Genomic DNA, 24,971 nt, shown 5'->3' with positions numbered 1-24,971 from the left:
TGCTTCATGTTGATTAGATAAATGTTTGTCTATCCTCCCAGAAAGCAAACAGTGCTCCTATGCCAAGTCTTTGCTGGGAGTCACAGCAATAAGAACACTCCTTAAAAAGAAGAGAAACCTGATGGAAATGGTAATGAGAAAACAGTGTCTGAGTTATGTGCTGGACTGGCGCTTGACATGTTCATGGATACCCAGAAATTCTGCTTAACTACAGACAGCACAATATTAACAATTTGCACTACTTGAAAAAAATAGAGTTAAAAACTTTACAAGGACCATAATCCTAGTGCAGGAGACAAGACTAGAAAATTCTCAGCCCCTCAAAAAAACTTAAAAATCTAGGAACTCTTTTGTTTTGGAGGAATTTCTGTGTTAAAAATAGTATTTTTCATAATTGGGTATCTCTGCCTTGTATGTAACATCCTTGCTTTGTGCACCAGATGAAAGTCACATCTGTGGCTCCATTTGTCTAACAAGCAGTTTTCCTGCAGGCTCTCTAATACTTACCCTGGGGGCAGTTCATGGACCTTATCTAAGAGGAAGAATTACTTTGTAGTAGTTTTGACATGCTCTTTAAATAATACTCAAAAGCCATCTGAAACCAAATTATATAAAGAGGAACCTTTGTGTGAGTCTCAGTGGAAAAAACAAGAATGAGAAATTTCCCTGTTCCATTTCTGCTCTACTCTGTTTCCTAGCCAAGGGCTAGGAAGCTGTTTAAGGCATAGGGCTCAGTAATTAATATTAAAACAAACAAGCAAATCTGGAAGATTTTCTCCTGCTCTTCAGTGTCCATATTCACCTACTCCCCACATTATTCAGACGGCTTTCAGACTGGCATGTATTTAGGCAGTGTCCTACTTGTACTGGTATTTGCTGCACAGATCACAGAGTCTGCTCCTCATCTGACAGAATAATTTAATCCTTGTTCTCTAAACCACTTATTGAAAAATGCTTCTGCTGGTTCTACTTTAAGCCTTGCCCTGCTTTAAGTCCTGTCCTGCTTTCTCCAGCCCTGTCCTGCAAGCTTGCTGGACAAGTAGGTTGGTAGCCAGTGATGTGACAGAGAGCTGACCCACTGGATGATGATGCTTTGCTTAGGGCTGAACTCAAGGTGGTCTCAGGAGCTGTTTTAGCACCTTGAGTGTCTCAGTGATTTACAGAACCAGATACACTCTTGCATTAGTTGAAATGGGAAATGATACAGATTTATGATGATGGGCTTGATTGACATTTTCAATAGGACTTTATCTTTGATTGTGGAAGAACTTATATTCAGAAAAATGGCCGATGAAAGCTCTGTGAGGATAGTCCTAGTTAGTGACAGCCTTTGAGTAGCCACCAAGTGGTACTGGCAAAAGCCATCCCCAGTACTTCACACTGCCCTAGAAGTGCAGACCATTCTCTGACGTGAAGAAACTGGGACAGAAAGCAGATGTCAGTTCCTCCTTCTCATCTTCTTCGGACATGCCTGCAGTTTGGTGATGTAAATGTCAGCCTGCAAGGATTCAGGATTCAGATCACCCATGCATTTCATTCTTGGGACATAGCTGTAGAATTTGAGTTCACTTTTAAAGGCAAATACACTAAAATTGCATGTTAAAGCTCCTTTCCTGTTTGAAAATGTTGGTTAAAGTTACAACAGTAACATCAGCAACCAAACATTCCAAAAGAAAACCTTTTTGGTTTGTGGAGTTGGGATGATTGGCTTTTTGTAACATTGAATCTCAGCTTGGCCTTGGCAGCAAAATGCCATGTGGCTGCTGTTGGAACAAGACAGAGAAATGGGCTCTTTAGTTTTGACATCCCTTTAGCATTCCGGCATTCTGGAGGATCCCCAAGGCCCCCTGGAAACCAGATGCATTCCTGCTGCAACAATTAACGTAACCAACCCTTGCAGGAAGGGAATGTTTGTGAGAGGGGAAACACTACAGTATTTTCTTTTGGAAATTTCCACTATTGACATGAAAAACAGCAGGGTAACAGCAAAGATGGATTGCAAATTTTGACAGCACCGACAGGTAAATATTGGCTTTGTGCAAACAAGTTTCTATAAATAACCCGTCTGCTCCAGAAACTCCACAGATGGCAGCAGGGCTGCCGGGGTATTGATTTACCCACTGTGCTCAGTGCAGAAAAGCACAGCTGTCAGTTTTGCTGTTCTTCCCATTCTGAGTGTTGCTGCTGCTCCTGCTGAGAGCTGCGTGCCTTGTGCACCGTTTTTATTTGGCAAGTGGAGATGAAGATTAAGAGCCCAAAAGAAACAATTTGAACAAAAAACCTGCCAAAACAAAAAAGAATAAATGAATAAGTGCAAAGAATAAATGAATAAGTGAAAGAGTAGCAAGGGAGAATGATGTATATATGTATTCCACACACCAGAAAGAACCTGTCTCTTACTCAGTTTGTATCAGGTAATTTAAGACAGCTCACAGGAGCTGTTGGAACAAGACAGAGAAATGGGCTCTTTAGTTTTGACATCCCTTTAGCATTCCGGCATTCTGGAGGATCCCCAAGGCCCCCTGGAAACCAGAGTGGTTTCCAGAGTGTATACAGAGTGGTCCCAGAGACCATAGTGGGGGTTTGAAGGGCAAGAAAAGCTTATGAGAAAACAACATAGAGCTTGTATATGATGGGGAGTAACAGGCTGAGGTTAGAATTGAGGAGTAGAACCTGTGATATCTTTTTGGAAGCCTTACATGCAAATATAAGTCCTGCCAAAAATCCCTAGCAGCTGGAGGTGACTTATAAATAAATACCAGCCAAATAGACAAATGCTTAAAATTGTCATGATTAGGTTTGGGGTTTATATGACCCATTTGAGTGCAGTCTAAATCTCAGGATTATGATTTTCAGACAGTATAGTCAGCCAGTGTAACCACTGTCTCATTAACAAAAATGTTGATTTACAGGCATAATATCTAGAATTGCTTTTTAAAGGAACAGCTTAGATAGACTTCATAATCTCAGTTCCATAAAAATGTTTGCCTGCTGTGCAGGTTTGCTCCAAGGGCTCATCAGTGGCAGAACTGTGCATCTCCTGGGGCAGATGCAGTGTGTGCCATTTGAGGGCATTTTTCTGCTGGTTTTCTGGGTAATATCTGTGTAGTTACACAATCAACCCAGACAATGAAAGTGATTCTGTGCTACATCTACATCAGGGATTTTGCCCAGAATTACTGGGTACAGCTTTTGGGTGTCGTTTTGTCCCATGTGATGGCTTAGGGCTCTTATGTTCAGATTGTTTGTTTCTGTGATTGTTAAGGTTAGGGGTTTTTGCCCTTTCATAGAATAGTTGGGGTTGAAAGGGACCTAATAGTTACAACTACATAACTAAAATGGCAAAAAATTAAGAAGTAGATATCCAGACTAGTTGAAATAGATGGCTGTGTTTGATTTTTTTTAATGTATTTGTTTGTTTTGTGGACTTTGTGTGGTACCAGCTGGGTTTCCTTCCCCTTGAGCTGACTGTGAAGTCCAGAGCAGGATATCTGTGCCACAGTTTTCAGCAGAATTCCTCCTGGCAGGTAGTGGCACTTTTGAGTGCTTGCCTGGATAGAGGCCTAGGTCCACTCATTAGTCCTATTTCTGCCCAGGTTTTAAATGATTACAGGAAAAGACAATTCAATCAATGAAAATTATAAATCAAGAGTTATGTACTTATGTAAAATTCAGGCTTGAGGATTCTGTCTTGATTTTGGAAAAAAAATGAGTTGCCAAATGAGAAAGGATTTTTCCCATAAAACTCTATCCAGACTAGGTAATTTATAAGTAGTAGGGCACAAGAAATTGTCAAGAAGAGGCTTCTGTCGGAGTTGCAGAATCTTGCTGGGCTGATGCTAACCATTTCTGGAAAGTCTGCATACCTTTTGCCTTCATTTTTGTAAAGCATTTTTAAGCATTGAGTAAAGTATCCCGTGCGTGTCTTGTAGAAAGGGTTACACAGTTACATCAAACCCTGTTTTTTTCCCCATACTAAAATTCTACTCGGATATGCTGAAACAACAGCCAGAAAGAATTTCGCCTTCTGACCTGTAGGTCAGTAAATCCACAAATACAAGGACAGGTCAAAAAGTGCTTGGACAATGCTCTCAGATACATGGCATGATTCTTGGTCCTGTCCTGTGCAAGACCAGTAGCTGGACTCAATGATGCCTGTGGGTCCCTTTTAACTCAGGTTATTCTGTGATGCTGGAATTGTAGGTCAACAAGTGTGCTTTGTGTGTGGGGTGTGTGTGTGGGTGTGTGTGTGGCTGTTGCCCATTGTGGTTGTAGCTGAGCCCCCCACTCCTAAGATACCTGTGTCCTACCACCATCACTGTCAGCTTTTCCAGAGCTTTATAAGTTTAAATGCTGAATTCTTCATCTTTGGCAGCTAGATGCATGTGATGAGGTATGCAAACTACAAACTGCTCTGAATATGATGTGCTAAAGGTTTCGATGCTGAATACATTTCAAGCGTTTTGTTAGATTTTTCTCTCTCATGTTATATAAATATGTTGTTTTACCATAAATACCTTATTTCAAGCTGTCCTTGAAAAGAGAGTCCATTCTCTGTTTTGAAATCTCATTTCTCATGTCACAGATTCAACAGAGGAATAAAATACCAATTTGTGTCTGCTTAGCGAAGGAGAAGGGGAGAAAAAGGGCATCCTGCAAAAGCATAATACAAAGTGATGCCAGTTGTCACTGCCTTAGACTAGTGACCTTGTACATTAGTGACCTGTGAGCTACTGCTTCCTTGCTCTCTCATCTGAAGTACAGTTTGCAGCATTTTCATTGCACTCTTAGTGCAGTCTTTTTTCTTAAACCTGACCTGGGGGAAGAGAGGGAAGAGTTATGTGTTCAAAGAAAGCAACATCAAAGTATTCCCAGCAGCCAGTCAAAGCTTCAGCTGATATTAATTCTAATAACTCTGTTGTTGGTGATGTGGACTGTTTATATGGGCAACCACCTGCTTGTCTCAGAATGTTCACAGATACTTGCAGTCTTCTGAGGTTATTTTGTTTTGTTTTTAGGAGATGTGTCTGTGTTTTCTAATAGATGTTAGTCAACAGCACAGAGCCAGCAGTGCTGGATGTTTTTGTTATAGCTATAGCAAAGATTGTTTGGAATTACAGCAGTAAGGGTGATAGGAGCCTCCAAAATATTGGACAAGAGCATTGAGTAAAATAAAAAGTAGAAAGTGAACCTCTGTGTTCTGTATAGTTACCTAAGGAATCTTAAAAGCCTGTCCACAATACATGTGTCTATGCTAGTACAAGGCAGTTATTAGATTTTAAATCAATTTCCTTGGTTTTTTTCAGCATTATATTCCTTTTTCAAGTCATTAAAGTTGTTCCTAGATCAGAATAACTGAAAGGAGGATAATATTCATTGTGAATGATTTTAAGTCAAACTCTCACAATTAAAAGGAATGTCTGAATTGTCAATTAAAATATACAAATGTCATCTATTGATAATCGAAGCAAGAATGAATGTTTAAATTGCAGTTTGTACTGAGTCTACATGTGTGTGCAGTAGTGTATGTGAATATACATTAACAACAGACCTGTACATCCTCTGTAGTATTTTCTTCAGCCAATGGATTTTCATGTCTGTCAAAACACGTCATGTGTTACAGTAAGCTAATGTCTTCCTTGGTTAATCACTAATCTGCCTGTGTATTGGTAAATGTTGTCATGGGTACAGCAATAGCAGAACTGAAAAATGAGCTTTTGCCTGGTTGGAGCTAAAAAATGGCTATTTTTACTTTTGATACCCACTTGCTCAATCACAAATGAGGATAAGAGGATAAAGATGCATGTTCCACTGCCTCTGTAAAATTTAATTACAGAAACATTTTTCATATGTACTTCTCAATATGCAGATAATATTTACTATATGTTCATTATTTGCACAAAGCTCTTCTTTTGTTTGGCTTCATATTTTTTCACCAGATTGCTTTACAAAGTGCAGTATCCTACATATGATCAGCAAGGAGAAATCATATCCGTTTCTTCATTCCAACATGAAAAACACCCATTATTTAACATTTAATTCCTTCTCTAAAGTGCTCCATGCTGCCACAACGCTGCATAATAAGTTACTTAGTTGTGCAGATTTAAATCCCAGACTGACTCTTGTCCCTTATTTGTGGCTTTTTTTCTGAAAGAAAGAAGATTAAACTATGTAAATGGAACATCATTATGGTTTATTTTGTTAGCATGTGCAGTGATGAGTCTTTGACCTACATTTCTTGTGTGTAGTGTGATCTTGCCCTATATCTGGATAATGAATGACAGAAACATTGATGTGGGTCGACCTGTTTTTTACAGAGTTCTTGATATTTTTTTGTACATTAGAACAATACTGAGATACAAATCTTCAGCTGAATCCTAATAAAATCCCAAAGAAGAAAAACACTTTTTTAAAAAGAATAAAAAGGATAAAGCTCAATACCTGATACATAAAGTTATTTGAAAGGAACATAAAGGGCAAATTTGATGTCTGTTAAGTGTTCTGGGTTTTTTCTGTGGTATAGATGACTATGGACAAGATGATGCAACTAGAACTACAGTCTATCTGTTTCAAAATGGGTTTTTATCAAATTTAGGTAGAGTTAGCAAATCATCCTCAGAAACTGACTTTCTCTGGATGCCCCAGAAAGTCGAGCTAAGTCTCTATGCCTGTATCTTCAGCCTTCTACTGTTCTGAAGACTGTGACCTCCAAGAAATGCACACAAAAACATAAACACTGTGCTCCTTCGTGATGGCCTTTCTTTCCTTGACAGCAGTGGTGTATTGATGTGTTGAGGGAATTGTATGTATGTGGCCTCCATTAATACTAATGGTCTTTATGGTTCAATAGGTGACTACCAGCCTGTAGGGCTCAGTGGCATAGTTTGCCTCACTGATATTACTGTCAAATCTGCACGTTTCCCCCCCTTCAAAATTACTGCCAAGACAAACAGATTTTTGAGGAAACTTACCTAAACTGAGACAAATGGTTTCTGATTATTAGAAAGTAACTTGATGCACAGTAGGTCTAGGCAGTATAAGCACAACATGAAAGAAAATAATTATTGAAGATATTTAATATTGAAACCAATATGATAGTTTAATTCCATTATTTCTTTGGCACTCTGATATCAATAGTGATATATGATTAAATACAATTAAGTGGAGCCTTTCTGGAGAAGGAACTAGAAATGTCTCTTTCCACTTCAGCAATCTGTTTTCAAATGGTGTCCAACTAAACTCTGAAATTTTCATATTTCTAGAAACACCTACTGTGTATAACTCACTTTAAATTGGCACATATATCAACAGTATGAAAAAAATGTTCACACCTCTGTGAAACTGAGCTAAAAGGTCACTTTTTCAACAAATTCATCAGCTGGGAAAAACAAACCTAGCTTTCTTTGGAATTTTAATAGCTTTCCTTTTTCTCTGTGAAGTCCAGAGGGCTATATTCTGTAGTGTAAAGACACCATCTGAACAATCCAGCAAGTGTTTCACACAGATTGACATGCATTTGTTTGTCTGCTTAAGTTTAGGTTTGTTTAAATTTGCATATCATGGATTTGATAGGTATGTTCAGGTGCTCGACTTATTTTTATCCAGGGTACAGCATTCAAAGGCTCTCAGGACGCTTTTTTTATGCAAAAGACAGTGACTTGAAGGCCTTCAGTTAAAGACTGAAAACATTAGAAAAGGCAGTGGGAAATATGTATTTGGACAGCAATATGAGGCCTCAGGGGATAGGCAGTAATAGAAATTTTAGCATAGCTGGTAACTAATGTGGGTTATCGCCCAGGCGCAGAAAACTTTTGTCCCTTTATTCACAGGAAAATGTTCAGCTCAGGTTTTTTCTTTCAATTCTATGTATAATGTTTGCAAAACTTCTCAAACAGTGAATTATATAGCCATATATAAGTTACAAAGGTTTTTTCTGTGCTGTCTCATGGAGAGATCAACAGGTGATCAGATTTTTCTTTCAGCTTTTCTTTTCCCCTTTGTTTCTAGTGCAGTGTTTTCAAGGCACTGAGGTGCCAGTACACGAATTTTTAGGACATCCTGAAAAACCTGCTGTTTTCAATAACCTCTCTGGGTGGATGACTGCCACTGGTGTTCTCTGGCGTTGTTTCATCTCTTGATCAGACTCTCTCTGAGGTGGGGGGGGCTGTCTTTTAGATTTGTCTGTTGACAGAAGGTATGTCCAGACTTCTGGAGGGCTTCAACTACTAGGACCAGGATTTTGGATGTTTGAAGCTTTAAATCACAAGCTGAGCCAATTCAGCTGATTTTTATGAACCAGCTGCTTTGAGCAGCCAGGTGAATTGTGCCTAGCTTTAATGTTCATTTCTTCCTGCTGCAATCAGCAGACTTTATGCTAGTGGATAACAGAGATTGTCCTTCCTCTTTGTTTTTCATACTGCTTCTTTTTGAAGAACTAATTGGAAATGGAAATATCATTATTCCCTGTTAATTTTCATGGTGGAAATTGGGATGCTTGGAATTTCAAGACAAAGGGTCATGGAATAAGGACATACCTTATTTCTGTGTTATCTGTAATTGCTTGAAGCCTAAGAGAAACCTGGGTGAAGGTAACTCTTTATAATATTTTTGAAAGAAAAAATGCACATTCGTGTTTTTATTCAAAGTTTAAATAGCAGTCATGAATAAAGCCAGCAGGCAAGTTAAATTATTTTGTTGGAAATAATTCCAAGTACTGTTTCCAGTTCTGCTTCACCCAGTTAAATTACTTTTGCCCAAGATATTGATAGTACTATAATGGGAACAGGTTTATAATAGAAACAGTTGAAAGCATTTTATTTTAAATGCAGCTCACAGTATGGTACCTCATGTTCCTCTCTGGAGTGACTTACTTCCTATTTACCAGGATATGTGATTTTTTGAGGGATAAGTAAATAATATGTTCAGAGTTATCATGGCAGGGGGTTTAAAGATTCCCTAGTTTCACACAAGTGTGACCACACATACAGTATTTCATGATTACAATTTTAAAAACCATTACTTTCAAGATGTTTCTAATAATAACCCTGGTTTTTCAGACATTTATTAAGATTTCAAATAATTAATTGCTTACCAGAAATTATGTCCTAAATGGTGTAAAGGTAGGTATCATGAGCTGATTGAATTTTTATATGAATGTTTGGTCTGTTACCTGTCTCCTATGCCAATTCTTAATGGAAAAGTTCGTCGTGCTCTAGGTAATTACAGGAAAGTTTTCTTCTAATCTTAGATGTGGACAGCCTGTCAGTGGCACAATCCCTACAGTTAACTCTCAGTTATCAACATGTCAGTTTTCAGTCTAATTTTTATGCCATTCCTCAAGAATTTGACAGCCATCAGGCTACTCTATGAATTACTACACAATCTCTCTTGGGTTCACTATTGAATAAACCTGGATTTTTCCTCCAGACAAACACCTGATATTCACCAGATAGAACAGTATTTAAAGCTCAACCTGGCTCTCTGTGATCAAAAAGAAATTTCATCATCTACTTTGGTTACCCATAGACTGAATGGTTGGCTGCCATATTCCTGAAGAAGAGGAGGTATAATAAGTAGGTTAAATGTGTGAGGGGGAAGGTATACGCATATAAAAGGGATCTGTAGCAGCAACTTAATGCCTTCCCACACGGAACAAGAATTTGTAGCATCAGTGCATACCATTTAAAAGTTCAGAGTAGGAATTGGAACCATTTAACTGAATCACTAGAAAATCACAGCAAGTAAGAATTCTACAGAAGTGTGTAGAGGCTCCATCCCAACCAGATTTCACTGGTTGTAACAAGCTTTTTTAAAGTACTGTACTCTGTATTCACCCGTTTTTTTCCATGCATGAAAATTATGGTAACTCAAAGCACACAGAAATAGGTCAGAGGTAACAGATGTCAAGTTCCAAAAACCCTGTTCCCCAGTCCATTTTAGGAATACATATAAAAAATGTGGCTCAGTTTACTAGAGATGTAGAGACGCTAATTGGCCAAGTTTAGGGCACTATAGTTCAATCAAAATATTTTAATTTAAGTGTCTGAGTTCACATTTAAAAGCCTACCTTTAGTTAAGTATGGAAACCCAGGAAACACAGTATCAGCTCATTCCAACCCTCAGTGACTGCAGTAAAAGATTCAGTGGGTATGATTACTGTCTAACTCAGAGGTACTTACACCAGGAGGCTTCTGTGGTGGCATTATTGTTTGTGTATAACAGTGTCAGAACAAGAGCAACACTTCTGGGAGGAAGTCTGGAATTTTTCTGTGGAATTCAGCTCATTTGCTCTCCCTTATCCTGACTTTAGGTTATCCTTTGCTATGCCTCTGAGCATCATCAGGTGGGCAGTCCCCAAAAATAAGGTGTGGGATCCCTGAAAGTGAGCTGTAGAATTTTGTGGCTCCACTTCTGTCTTTAGTGCCATCTTTGTCAAAGAAGGGAAATTATTTTAATTACCTTTATATTTTCTCTAATAGCTTAACTGATATTTCCGTACTATCTGAATTGAATGCATTTTGCTTTCGTAAAATAAGTAAAAAATTGCATTATTAGACAAGGAGAGGGAAAGAGAGAGAGTAAGACATTTTGTCCCTCAATGTCTTCTTACGAAACTCTCAAAGATATGGTGGTATTCAGAAATCGGTGAAAACTAGATGGGACTTAAATATTGAGATATTAACATTAATGGTGGAATGCTGGAAAACCTGGACGGGATGACGGCCAGAAACTGGAATGGGGGAAAACCCGGACCGGGTCATAGCCAAAGAGTGGAATGGGGGTAAACCAGGACCGGATCACAGCCAGAAACTGGAATGGAGGAAAGCCAAGCTCCCTGGCTTGCTCTGTATCATGACTTTATTAGGTGAGAAGTTCATTTTGAACTAGTGTTTTTCTGTGCTATTTATAAGTATGTTGTGATGATTACTGCCTGACTCATTCTTGCAGTAATGTGCTTCTGTGGGTTCTAGATTATCTATTCTTCATGGGTTCTCATATCCTTTAGTAAAGCCTGGACCTCTTCTTTTACCTACAAAAAATAATAGCATTTGTCTAGATCTCCAGGCTGGCAGATTAATTTTTGGTTGACTGTTCCATCTTGAGGAGGAGGAGGAAAATCTAGAATATGTGATAAGGTCGGGTTTGTGTAATTTTGCAAGGATTACTAGAAACAATTGTATCAGAATGTAAATGCTTTTAGGAGATCTGCTGAAGTATAGGAGCCATCCACCACCTGTTTTCCAGTGCTATATGATAATAAGGCATGGGTTTCCCTATGGTAGTGAAACAGTATATACAAGTACTTGGAAAGTTGCTCATTCTGATAAGTATCCATACTAAGTGAAGAGGCCATTAAAAGCAAGATTTAAGAAGACTTCAAATAGCAACAGAATGTGATAGCAATGATAAAATGTGTGATTGCGCTTAAAGCCTCTCATTCTGTTAGTCAGGTATTTCATATATGCACTTTTCTTATAGTCTCATTTTGTGGTTATAAAACCAGGATTGTAGAATTTTGCTGTGATGTAGCACAATTACTTGGTCTTTGCTAGATGTGTCCCTATTAAGTTGAATTTATGCTAATTCTGTCCCATTTATACTGCAGACAGTGTTATTGGCTGCACTACTAAATTGCTTTCTTAGGAGACATCCCATTAGATAAGTGATGCACTCAAAGTAGAATATAATGAATGACACTTTTACTTAAGCTTTATATGATCCTGTAATCAGGATAGAATTATGTCCACTGTGGATGACAAAAGACTTTTTGGGTTCTTGGTGAGCATGGAACTTAGCATGTGATTTTTCCAGCTAATTTTAAATAGCCTAGCCTCTTTCTTCCATTTACACAGGAAAATGATTCCACAGCCTGACACTATTTTTCTAATATTTAGCTGAAAGGTAACTTGCTTTTGTTTTCATTTATGTCTTCCCAATTATTCTTCCCACAGACTGTTTATGTGCCAAAAGCATTTGGGCAGCAATCCATTCAAATACACTCCTTTAATTTTCTGGATAGCCTTACTCCTTTAGAATTTTTGGTAGTGTTACAAAAAAGAATGGCTGGGTGAATTTGAGTACAAAATTTGCCCTCTTGATCGTTACAGACTTAAGTTGCTTGTTCCAGGTGATGTATTAACTTAGTGTTCAGTGACATTTAAAGTAGATCAGCATCTCAAGTAACCTGGATGTGCAAAACACTCCATTTCCCAGCAGGCCCATCTTGGTTATAATTCATGTAGTAGCAGGGTGAATTGTAACAATGATGCTTTTAGGGACAGAAGTTTAGTTTTTCCAGAGTTCTGTGGATGTGATTTTGTGAGCCAAGAACTTAGAAATGTCTTCCTGTGTTTGAGTTCAGGCTATGCAGTCATGGGAAACTACACAAAGCCAGTATGTGGGGCTTAGAGACCAGAGGGCTGTAGGACAGAATTCCTGAAGCTGGCACATAAGGAGTGTTTGCTAATCTGCTTCATTTGCCAAAAGAGATGGGCAGTGTTGAGCACTAGAATGGGTGTCAGGCTATGTAATATGAATAAAAGATTCATTGTGTATGAAGAAATGTGAAAGTTTTCAAGCCACTTGTACCCTAATCACTAAGAAAGAAACATCAACTACAGATCCAGTACATCCTTTCCATTCATGCTGTCTGAAGAGCAAACAACTATTCCCAGGGATGCTAGAACTGGGAACACAATAGAAAGCCATTGTATGCAATCTATGCCAATTATAAGCTCGATCCACAAAACCTTTTCAAGAGTAGCAAGAAATATAGAGGTGCTTAGCTGATTTCTGGAATGTGATGGTAGAGAGCTTCCTTAGTGAAACTTAAAGTAATACAAGTTTAGTAAGCAAGAATTCTTCAAGAAGATAAAGAATTAAGAAAGATCTTCCCTTCATACTGAATTTTAATCCTTCATTTCCATTTGGGAAGTTGACCATTTGAAAGGCTAGTTGTTGGCTGTGAGGTGATTCAATGGAGGAAAAGCTGTACTCCCGTGACTGGTGGTTGACAGCATGTGACACTGAGTGTGCACAAGAATAGTGGTTCAAGAGCTCTCCTCATCTGCTCTCCCAAATGCATGTATTTTTTGTGCTTGGTATTCTATAGTTTCCATATTTTCATAAACTGAAACCTATTCTCTTTACTATTTTAATGAGTTTACAGTTAGAACTAGCAGGACTCCATAGAATTCAGTCTTCTGAGAGGCTGAACTTTGGCTGGGCTCCACTTCCTCTGCAAAACCCAACAGCTTCTGTAATAAGTCATGTGTAAAGGGAGACTCATAATGGTTAAAGAGGTGAGGACCTTGTGCCTTAGGGGCAGATGGAGCTGCTGCACAGCCTTGTGATTTCTCTTTTCTACTGAGTGCGTTGCATTGTATTTTTTGCCTTATCTAAACTACAGATCTTTGCAGTGTGGAAGTTTTTTGCTTGCTGACAAGGTGATCAGCACATGTGGCAACATACCATTGCATAAATAACAAGACAGTGCGTCAAGATTTCTCCCTTTCTCGTGTGTTCTGTGTGGCTGGCAGAAACAAAACTGTGGAATGATGGTGTGGGAAGAGAGGTTGTGCACCCATGTCCCTGGGAAGCTTATGGAATAGACTTTGAGCTGTTGGATACAATACATGGGTGAAAATTTCAAGGAGTCAGTTACTTGGCACTGCAGTACAGCACAGCATTCTTTTTTGTATCCCATCAGCTCCAGAAGCAGTCTTGGAAAGCTCAGTTTAGAAAGAAGGGGTAAGATTGTAGACAGTCATTTGATACTAAATATAGTAATATTAAAAAACAAAAGACAACTGGAATACATATGACAAGGGTAGATGCAGAGAAAGCATGTGGCAGATTTTAATGTGGCAGATTGGATGTCAGACCTACATCAGGAAATACAAATATGTATCCACGTTTTTTGTTTCTGGACATTTGACAAATCACGGCTAGGAATTTGTAAGAGCTTTTGTTGTTTTCTTGTCTCGTTCTTGTCAGAGCACCACAATTCAAGCACATCATTATGACATCAGGCTCAGGACCTACATTCTTCCATGTGCAATTTCAAACGTCCTCTGCCACTCACATTATTATCATTCTCTGACTTGACTCACACCACCACTTAATGTATTTGCAGTTGGGTAGAGAGATTTTGAACTTCATTTTACAATCCTTCAAAACCCCAGCAAGTAGCTCACCTGTGAAAACTTACCTTGCCACTTCTGTGGCAATGACTAGGGAGAAGAGTGTTGCAAGGCAGGCTTGAAGCAGACATAAGAAGCATGTGTGAGCCTGCATTACTCCATCTCAGTACCTTACATCCACGCAGACTGATCGAAGTGTTGGCAAAGGAGGATTTGTGTGGGAAGAAGGGCTGCCTAAGGCAGCATCTGTATCTTCAATATGTTCCCACAGTAATACCCGACTTTCAGCATGAATGCACTCCCACCTATGGCTAAGACGTAAAAAGCATCTAAATTGGGCTCTGTATGTTATATGTGCATGTGTTTAGGTATGCATTAATGCCTTTCTGAGTATCATTTCTATAATTTGTACTCTAGGTAATATCTGACCATGTTTCCTACATTCACAAAAAAAAAAGGAAATCTTCAGTAACCAACGGTACAACCTGTCCTTGATTGTCTTTAAAAAAACCCAACTCTGCCCAATAATCACTTTTAAGCTGATTTCAGGTTAGTTATCCTATTGCATTTGGAGAAGGAAAGTTACATTATAAATAAAGCCTACTGCAGAAATGTGGCTGCAAAATGGCTTTTTTCTAATAGAAGGTGAACTCTCTTCTTGCAGACAGCTATGACTAGGGAGGAGGTAATTCTTCAGAAACTGCCTCATGTACTACTTGAGACATGGAGCCAGCTGTAAGATACAATAGCTGTTCTCTTGACCGCATCTAGTGGAAGACACATATGTCCATTTGTAGATATATATGGATGAGAGAGGGATTTTAAACAGAGAAAGTGGGAAATTTGTTTAGAAGCATTAAGCCTCTTTCCCAGTCCTTTAGTGAGAATGTGAAGTTTGTTCTATTTTGATATAATTTCCCCAATTTTCTTGCATTTTTGCCAATTTGCTTCTGTTGCATACAACTGCTGAAGGCCCATTAGAGGTTGTTATGCATTATTTCTAAAATCAAATTAATGGAGATATAAAGACTGATAAAATAGTCTCCCTGACAGTGTCTGCCCATCTAAGCCAGATGCTAGTCTGAGATAGCTCAAACTAGATGATCTAATGGTTCTATCTGAACTTAAAGGCTCTGAACCTTGTATGTCAAATTACTAAGACTGCAGAAAGTGAAATGAGGTTATTGCAGCTGTTATAATACATTAAAATACAAAAAAATTAAGTAAAAAGGTTTATTAGGCACTGTACTCTGTTTTTCTCAAGCTAGAGAGCAAAATTTGGATGCTATCCTGTAATGGAGATGGGCATTTGGAGCACTCTGCAATATTCACCATAGCTGGACTGTAATAGTAGCTGCAAAAGAAGGTGCTCACCTCATACATCTGTCGGGAACAGAGTTCGCACAAGGACAGGAAAGAAAAGGACCTCTTATGACAAGCTGTATTTGATGCAGCAGTCCTTTAAAAGCATAAAGATAAAACACAGATCTGAGGCCTATTCCCTAGAGTTTTCCCTCAGCATGGTTGCGCATAACATAACAAAACCACTACAAAGTGGATCACACGTAACTTCTAGCTCATCCAGATAGAAGCTGGACAAAACTTTGTTAAACTAAATTAACGCCATTAATTATATTCAATGGAGCTGACCTTATTTACCCCAAAAGGGAATTTTGCCAGATGTATTACAGCAGTTGCAGCAGAAAATATTAGCAAATAGGGCAGTCGTCCTCTAAAGTTTCCATTAAGATTGCACTGTTTTACCCAGGGAATATCTCTCTGCGATGTAGGTATTTGATTATTAATATTATTTTCCTTTACCCTTTACTCCTGTTTCTGTGCTTGTGGCTAGTAAGATTGCACAATTCTGGCTGGTATATCACGTGTATAATTTGCTAGTGAGCATCAGGTTTTGGAACTTCTGGCTCAGGAGCCAGTCCATACCACTCAGGAGGGATTCCAGAGGATGAAAGCAAGGGAACCAACCAGAGCTAACTGCCCCTTTCACTGCCCACTGATATGTTTGTTAATATGACTTTTCAGTTATTAATATACAGAATTCTTAGCTTTAAAAAGTCACATTCCCAAGTTCCAGATTAGCTCCTATTTGAATGGAAGTTTTTTGCTATTGCAGATATTTCTGGTGACCACAATAAAACAAGCATGGCTACTAAATACCTGAGATGTTAAATACTGCCATCACTGGGCAAAAATCCATGTGTGCTACTGGTTATAGAAAGTGTAACAGAGCCTTTCACGGTGGTGGTTTGCATTTCCTGTTTTACCAGACTCCTGGGAACTACCAAAAATAACACAACATGATATGCCTGAAATAGTATAATTTATTTCACTGCTCTGACACATTTGAGGTTGTACAGAAAGAACCGATCCATGCATGCCTTTAATTTGTGAGGAACTCTTAACAGTTTTCTTACAGTAAAAATGGCTGTAAAAATCGTTTTTGAATTAGAGTGCTTTGGACATGTCTGAAAACTACCTCATTTTTGTTTAAATTATAATTGTGTTAAACATGGTAGCAATTTAACTATGTTTAAAAAAGCAAGGAGAGAGGGACAACAAACCAGCAGATGAACATTGTAAAAGCCCACAGGATGGTTTCTGTGTTGACAGAAACAAGCATCTCTATTCCCATCATCAGCTGTGAACAGCTATGTAGCAAGATGTGAATCCTGCTCAATCTCATCTTCCTCACTTCCAAGAGTAAAAAGGCAGCAAAAACCTTTCCTTTCTGAGCTGTGTCAGTACTGTGATCCTCTCTGCTCAGACCCAAGTTCCTTCTGCTACTGGAAGGATTGAGGAGGATACTTCTTTTTTGCTAACACTTTCTTAGTACCCAAGGAAGAGCAAAAGACTGTTTATCTTTCAGCAGCAAATAATTACTTAGTCTTCAACTAGAAGCCAAGCAGAATTCATAACCAATCTCACTGTGATAGTTTTGTGTACCAGTGCCTTGCAGGGAGTATTCTGCAACCAAATTAGCCAGTTGTCACTCCCCAAGTCTCTTACCAAAGACTATGGGGAAAAACCTTTTAATTAGCTCTTCACTGTATAGATCTTCCTTGACTAATCTTATCTGGATATCTTGTTGAAGAAAGAAAAATCTATTTAGAAAGGAGCAAAACTATATTATAAAATTCATAACTGTCCTCTTCATCCTTTGCAGTGGGTGTTGAGTTCACAAGAGACCACTATGAACCCAGTTGAGGTAGCAGCAGCCAGAGTGCAGAAGGCATGGTGGGAGTCTTGATACTGATGAGATTAATTTGTTGTGTACCATGGGACAAAAGGAGAAAAAAAATCATGCTGACCTAGCTAAGACAGTACTTACATGTATTTGTGTGGCAGGGGACAGCAGTGGGAGGAAAGCTGAGGAGGAAGCAAGAATAAGTAAAACAAGATTGATTTATCGGCTCTGAATTGTTCATCTGTATTCCATTCTTCACTGTGCTGCAGAGGAGGAGATCAGCTTTAGCATCGTGGTTGGGGAACAGAGCAAGAGAGAGGGAGGAAGGTGATATCTATCACAGGCATCAAAAGTGTTTAATTTTCCAAAGGCTCTGATTAAATAAATATTGCTTCTTCCTGGCAGCCCTTGCAGACATTTGTTGGGGCAGAATGAATCAGAAGGTAATTTGTCTGCTGTAATGATCAGGGTGGCTTGGTGGCACCGTCTTGATGGAGACTTTTTTCTGAGTTTCCTGGGAGCAGCAAACTTCCTTCTGCACCCAAGGTAATGCCCCCAACTTTCCTAAGGTTGGGGATTTCCTATTGATGAACCTATGTAGGGTAAATGATGGTCACAAATAATGATGCATGACCATGGTTAAATTTATTATGGAGCCCTGGTAGTTACAAGGGAGAAGGTCAAAAGGAGTGAATGACCCTTGGGACTGATCCAAGGACTGCTTTTCTGCAGTAAATGGTGCTGAAAGAGGTTAGGCTGGCACCCATGAATGAATGGGAAAATGACTTCACTGGTGATGCTGCCTCATTATGTGTAGACAATAATGTCTGTGTTTCTTCTGTTTGCAATATTAAGGTTTACCAGTACTTCTAATCACTTTTATACTGTGATTATCCCCTTTATTGGTATTTTCAGTTCACCCTTGGGCAACTGCAAAGGGCCTCAGTCACAACTCAGCAGAGTGCAGGTGGCCCCAGCAGCTGGGTGAAGCTCCTGCACAGATGAGAATGGGAAGCTGCTCTTCCATTTAGTATCTTTTACACTTCCTAAGCACATGGAAAAGGAGTCATGTGAAATGATGACTGTGCCCTGCAAGATGTATAAAACTAAAAAACATTTATTTCCGTTTGTTCTTATGATATACAGTGCCTGAATGACCCCCATAGCAGTGGTGCAGCCATAGGTGAGCAAGTCAATCAGCACCTTAGTTAGCTCAATTCACTTTGCCCTTTTCCTTTCATCTCTTCTTCTCTTGCATATTCTATGTAATTTTACCTCCTACTCTTTGTGTGTTGTGGGCATAAAAAGTAAGTGACAGAACAGCAAATAAATGGTCGGTATGAGCTTGCAATGGCCCCACTGTCCAGGAGGAATGAAGGCACAGTTTAATTATGCTGGTCACTCATGAGAGTGATTATAAAATCTAAATACCACTCTGTGAACGGCATAAGTATTATAAAAATCTTATTTCTGCAGTGTATTAGTACGTATAAAAAGACATTCCTCAACTAAAAGGCAGTCTGCCTGATTAACCTTTAGTCCAGCCATCCAGGGCTCATAGGAAAAGAAAAATTAATTCCAACTGATGTAAAACAGCTGCAAGAATGACTTAACATTCCCATTGCTGAAACTGTTGTCATTTTAACACCTTTTGATTCTGTATGACTTTAAGTAAGCACTGTCAGCCCTTACAAGGTAGGAATCTCACTCTTTCAGTGTCCTTGACCTCCTTGTTTCTAGGCCTGAGGAGCTGTGAGATAAGAGGGGACCTTAAAGCTCTGATACTCTGTTGTATGGGAAACCTGTTACAAGCCTGAGACTGAGTCTCTTTAGGTGGCTTGATGTCCAGTTTTGCTTTTTTGTGGGTTTCACTCCTTTCTAGTGGAAATGAAAGAAAATGCTATGGTTTACTGTTTCAGTAAAAGTATTGGGAATATTGCTTCATCATTTGTCTTTATAAAATAGAACAGGAGCTGCTTGCTGCAGTGCCTGTGAAATTGCAACAGATGCATAAAGTCATGGAGATTTGGGAATAGGGACAAGTGGTATTGTCAAAGCTGGTTCTTCTTGTCCCTCTCACATAGGTGCCATCTCAGCTTCGTTAGGGCACAGCTACAAATACAGAGACAAATGTGCTTGCACAGAACAGATTTCCCTCTCAGCTGTACTGAGACACATTTACGTTGTACTCTGAAGTTTAAAGAAGTGGTCTCAGCTGGCCAAATCTTTGAGCATCTCAGTAGTGGAAAAGCTATCCCTCTTTCTCACTTTTGATTAGATGGAAACTGGAAATTTAACATCTGCTCCTTTGAATGAGTGAATTTAGTAAGTCTGAAAGAGATGCCTTTATATATGCAAGCTTATCAACTCTTTGAAATGGAAAAGTTGTCTGTCCTGTCTAGCATTCTATTTTCTGTCCAGTGGAGCCTAAAACTTACTTTAGTCCACCAGGAAAATGTAAAATGAAGGGGAAAAATCTTCAGCACATTCTGCTGAGCTCATTTGTAGGATATTTTGCAGTCCTTGGGAATGGAATTTTCTCTGTATACCAAAGAAAGCATCCCTTTTAGGAAAGGGTTCCCCAGTAGGACATGTACGTATACATCAGAGGTCTTCTTAGTCCTGCAGCCCCGTTTGTTCTGTACAACCAATATCTGCCCCAAACGTTGGGGTTTGCATTGGAAAATGGGCTCCTTGATGGTTTAGAAAGAAAATAATTACATATCTTTGTCATACCAACTTATGCTGCAGTCATTCAGAATAGCAGCTTGCCTTTTCTGATATTAAAGAAGGAGAAAAGAACACCAGGAAGGAGAATTACAGGATCACCATTATATTTGTATACCATGATTCAAGTGTGGCTCTTGCTCAAAGATAAGTAAAGTATCCCTGTAAAAACACAGTGCCAAGGGGAGGACAAATCACATAAAAAGGCTCACCAAACACAACTAGCTTTAGATAACAGGTCCTGTTATGCTGGCCTGAGTAAGGGAGGGGTGCTTGTAGGAGCCAGTAACTAAAGGCTCTGCCTTGACACAGTGGCAAAGATTGGCCCTTGGTGCCAAAATACTCTGCTGCTCTGCATGTACTTCCTTGTCTGCAAGCACATGGGTGCTTTTCTGTTATGTGAGCCACAGTTTCCATTGCAATGGGGAATGTGTGGTGATCTTTTTGCTCCAGCTGACTTTCATCCCTTTCACCCTGCAAGTCTTCAGCATTCCTGTGAAAAGTGGAAAGTTCTTCTCCCTCTTTTCCCAGGTAGAGGAAAGTGTTGAGGGAATTTGCAGTAACAACCAGAGTCTGGGAAGAGTGAGGTTGTCAGAGGTGCTGGAAGTGCTTACTGTAATATCCCAAATCCTTGGAGTGGGAGGAGGGAGTTGGAAATGCTGGAGAAACAGTGAGTAGTGGCAGTTTGATCGGTCAGGCTGAGAGTTGAGGCAGGAGGAGGTTGGCCCTTGTTTTATCTAAGGGGAAGTGGTTGTCAGGTGCCCCCTTAGAACTCCTGACAGTCACTGGGATGAAGTCTATGGAGGGTTCTTGCCAGCTCTGCTGCTGCCTGCCTCATTCAGATGTAAAAGATCCAGGGGCTGGAGAGGCATGGGGGGGATACTGCAGCTGCAGCGTCCCAGTCCTGACAGACTCACTTCCTGAAGAGGCACCATGCCCTAATAATATTCCTCAGCAATATGTACTTGGAGCCTGAGATTGGTCTCCCCCAGTAATACTATCCATTGTCAGGCTTCTTAAATCAGTCACAAAGAATGTAGAGGGAAAGGCATGTTAATTTACATCCTCGATGTTCCCCACCACAGGCACATCACAATAGTGCTCCCATTCCTTCTCGTTGCCTTCCCTTCCCCGAGGAGAGCGAGGTTCCTCCCACCTGCCCACAGCCCTTCAGCGGGTGTGAGCACAACTCCCACACGAGTCTCCTTGCCAGAGTTTCAGCTGCTGGTTTTGCTTCCATGTGCAGGCTGCTCTGGTTGCTGTGCTCAGGGAGCTGTGTCTGTTGAGACAGGAGTTTATTCCTCCTTTTGCTTAGCTGTATTTGGCTGTTGATTTGTACTCCCTCCTTGACACCCAGGTCTCAGTTTGAGGGAACAAGTGATGCCTAAACACAGAGGGAAGCTGAAAGCAGAGTTTCTTGGTGGGGTGAGGAGTTTGAGTATTCAGTGGTCTCTGCCCCAGTCCCAGAAGTCACATCCATTTTCTTGCCAGATTGTCTTTTGGTGGTCATTCCATACTCGTCTAGTCTAAACTGATACCTGAATGCTTCCTGTTCCCCAAAATCTATTGGGACTTGAAGGCATTTTAACTTCACAGGTTTGCACATTGTGAGTTTGTTTGATGGTATCACCCACCACTCTGGAGACCTTTCGTACCACAGAAAGTCTCTTATCCACGCATAGATTTTTATACTCAGTTTAACCTCTTTTCACTACTTGCTGTAACTAATAGCAAAGGGGATATGCCTGGAAATGTTGTCATGGGCAGCCTTCTACTGAATAGCATATAAAACTCCTTAGAAATTGATTATTTGGATTATTAATTTTTTTTCCTGGCCATCCTATGTCTGATGTTCTTTTGCTAATTTCTTACTGATTCTCTAAGTAGTAGCTCTAGTCTTCCAATAAGGAAATATTCCTGATGCCTTCTTTTACTGATGAGTCCTTGTTTGTGGCGTCCTTTATTTTAAGAAGTGGATCTGGAGGCACAAGCAGAAAAAGAAAAAGGATTAAAATGACAATTTGGCCAAAAAGATTAAAATGACAAATAATATGTGGGCTGCAGTCTTCCAAAAATCCAAGAATAAATAAGGCTTCTTTTAAAGTGCTTTGAGGAGGAGGTTGATCATAATTTTATATCTGGGTTTTTTCAGTGAGGCATCCAACTTCTTTAGATAAAGTGCCCTAAAAACTAGCCCATGATAACAAAAGCACTTCAAAATAGGTTTTACTGGACTGTTTTTGTGAACAAGTATTTGAGATTAAAAAAAAAAATCACCCAAATGAAGTGAAGAACTGCAATAGCAATCCAAATTGAAGCTTCATATGTGCTAGACCTATACATACCTGTAGAAAGGGTTGTATGCAATGGACTGCTGATGGATGTCTTTTCGGCCACTGCCAGCTGTCTCTTGGAGTACATTGACTTTTGAATAGAACAGTCATCAGGTTCTTGATTCCGGTGTTCAGTGGGACTTCTCAGGTGTTTCTATGTAGACATAAATACCACTTTTCAGTCCTTTGGTTTGTTTCTGTCTCCTCAAGTTTTACCTTACTTTGTGGAGTGGAGCAGAAAGAGCGTAAGTCTTGAGGAACCCTAATTGTTTGCTGGTCTCACCAGCCTGATTACAGTAACTCCAGGGGTCATTTTGGCCCCCGATTTCTCTTCTTATCTCATTTTGATAGGCACTCTGTGGCACTGGAAAGCACAAATGGGTGTAAACCAGGGATTTTTTTGTTGGTAGAGGAAGTGTGGGAACTTGTACCTGGGTGAAGACTTTCCACATGCACAGGGAACTGTATGTTTTTCTCTCTCTTGGTGAAGTTAGGCTTGCATTGCTGCCTGAGCAAAATCTGTTAGAGGGTCAGCACTTTGCTCAAACCCTCTTGAATCTCTGCCTTTCTCCTCTGCAGGCACTGGACCCTACCATGCATGTTGAAGAAAGCTACCATGATTTGGGCAGCTGTTTTCTCTGCAGTGTTGGCCCCCCATGGCCTCCACATGTGCAGGGCACCCAGGGCAAGGATCCATGTGACCAAGTGCTCAGGAGCTCTGGGAGCAGTGTACTATAAGGGAATTCACTGACCTGTTTTCCCCTCAGTACTTTACTTAACAGAAAGCACTGTGGATAGAGCTTGTAGCTTCACTCCATTGGTTGCACTTTTAAGAATTTAATTATTAGGAAGCACGCACATCCAAACTTGCTATGTTATCTCTGTCAATAATGCCAGCAGATAGTTTGGGGAGATGTTTAGTTGCCACCTGTGTTTTTCATATGAGTGTCACCAACTAAGAATTGGGGAGTGTTATGAGGGATGTGCTGCCGATACATGAAGAGCACTGCTTTAGGGAGGGCAGGTGGCTGTCACTGGACAGGGAAGGACCTTGGCATTATATGCAAAAAGCTCTAAGATCACCCACCAACTGTCCTCATTGGAGTGCAGGTCTGAGTCTCTATCAAGAACTTTGTTTGCTGTGAACACTCTATCAGAGAACTAGAATTTTGCTTCCATTTGGAAATAGCTCTCTTGGATACTGTCCTGCTGGTTGCAGAAGCGGCTCTGTCAAATAGCAGTTTTGAGGACTTGGGTGGCAACATTTGCTATTCTTAAAACTTGTTGTACTTTCATATCAAATCTCTTTTTTCTTAGAGGATGCTAGCTAGCTCAGATTTCTGTTGAAATAGTTTACTACCTTCCCAAAAAGCTTTAAGAGGTAGCATTTTGCCCTCTGTTTCCTTCTGGCAGCTTTCAAAAATGGTGACAGACCTAATAACAGGGCTTTGTACATACCTAAGTTGTTTTATCCAACAAACTCAGATTGGCATTATAAATACAATAAATACTTTTCTACATTCTGCAGCAGATTAAACCTGACATTAAGCAGGTGTGCTCTGCTTTCCCAAGAGCAAATGCTTTGTACGGTGCAAGGGAACCTTGTGGGATATCAGAATTACTATCACTTTAATTCAGCAGTATTACAGTGCGTAGTAAATAGGTGCCCCATTTATATTTTGACTTGGATACAGCGGTGCTGATCAGTACTGGGTCAGAAGAGCAGATTCTTGTTTTTACCTGTATGACAAATAATGGTAATTGGCAGAGCCCCACTGTCAATAGGCTGTCTCTACAGCAGCCATCCCTTTTGTCATCTTGGTAGGTAACGGCTTTGAGTTGCAACACCAGCTCTGCTAAGATCGTGTTTAGTTTGGCAAAGATTAATGATGTCCAAAAGTAGTTTACATGGCCTTTGTGCAGAGCAGAGGGTGCCAAATGATACAGGTCCATCAGCTTCGGGCTTGTGTTGCTTTGCTGTTTTATTTATTTATTTGTTTAAAGCTCAACCTTAGCAGTTTGTGTTCCTTTAAATCACTGAAACCCACCAAACAAGGCACAGCACGATGTCTTCTGAGTCACAGTCCTCCCCCAGAGGAGACGAGACCGAGGAAGCAGAAGCTGTAAGTAGATTTGAGCCGAGCCCCCTGAAGACGTGGGTGCTGATGGTAGGTGAAATAACAGGAGGTATTTCTCCTCATCATGGCAACCAGCAGCAGTGCCTTCCATAAGCCATCTCTCTTGCCTCCCTGGCTCACTCCTCCATGGAAACCAGCCGTCCTATGCTCGCTGCTCCTTGCCACCGGGCCCCTGGGCACCTCGCCCGCCTCGCAGCTGCCGTGGGGAGCTGCTATTTTTCTCTCTTCTACTATAATAGCATCCTTATGAGGCTTCCCCCAGCCTGGCTCCCTCCTGTAATAGGAGGTTGCATGTTTCCGCATGTGGCTTATGCGGTGATATTTGGGTTCATTTAGTATGCTCCTGGGAGTGCATCTGAACTCAAAATAAGGAAAAAAATAAGGGAGGGGGAAAAAAGAAAAGGAAAATTAAAAAAAAAAAAGGGAA

At 40.0% G+C, this 24,971-nt stretch overlaps 1 protein-coding gene across 6 annotated transcripts in view; it reads left to right on the top strand.

Moving 5' to 3' along the window:
• Window positions 1-24,971, top strand: part of ELMO1 (engulfment and cell motility 1) — a 299,792-nt gene that overhangs the window by 232,843 nt on the left and 41,978 nt on the right. The window contains exon 1 of one of the 6 annotated variants that reach the window (XM_071561431.1): window positions 24,432-24,529. The exons of the other annotated variants lie outside the window; for them this stretch is intronic. Coding sequence (XP_071417532.1) covers window positions 24,473-24,529 — 57 coding nt within the window. The 5' untranslated portion in view covers window positions 24,432-24,472. Of the gene's footprint in view, window positions 1-24,431; window positions 24,530-24,971 lie in introns of those variants that run through there. 6 annotated transcript variants of the gene reach the window in all.

The sequence above is a fragment of the Pithys albifrons genome, chromosome 7 (genome assembly GCF_047495875.1).
Source record: "Pithys albifrons albifrons isolate INPA30051 chromosome 7, PitAlb_v1, whole genome shotgun sequence".
NCBI lineage: Eukaryota > Metazoa > Chordata > Aves > Passeriformes > Thamnophilidae > Pithys > Pithys albifrons.
Note: the sequence above shows the minus strand (reverse complement) of the source record. Positions and strands in the feature narration are given on the sequence as shown.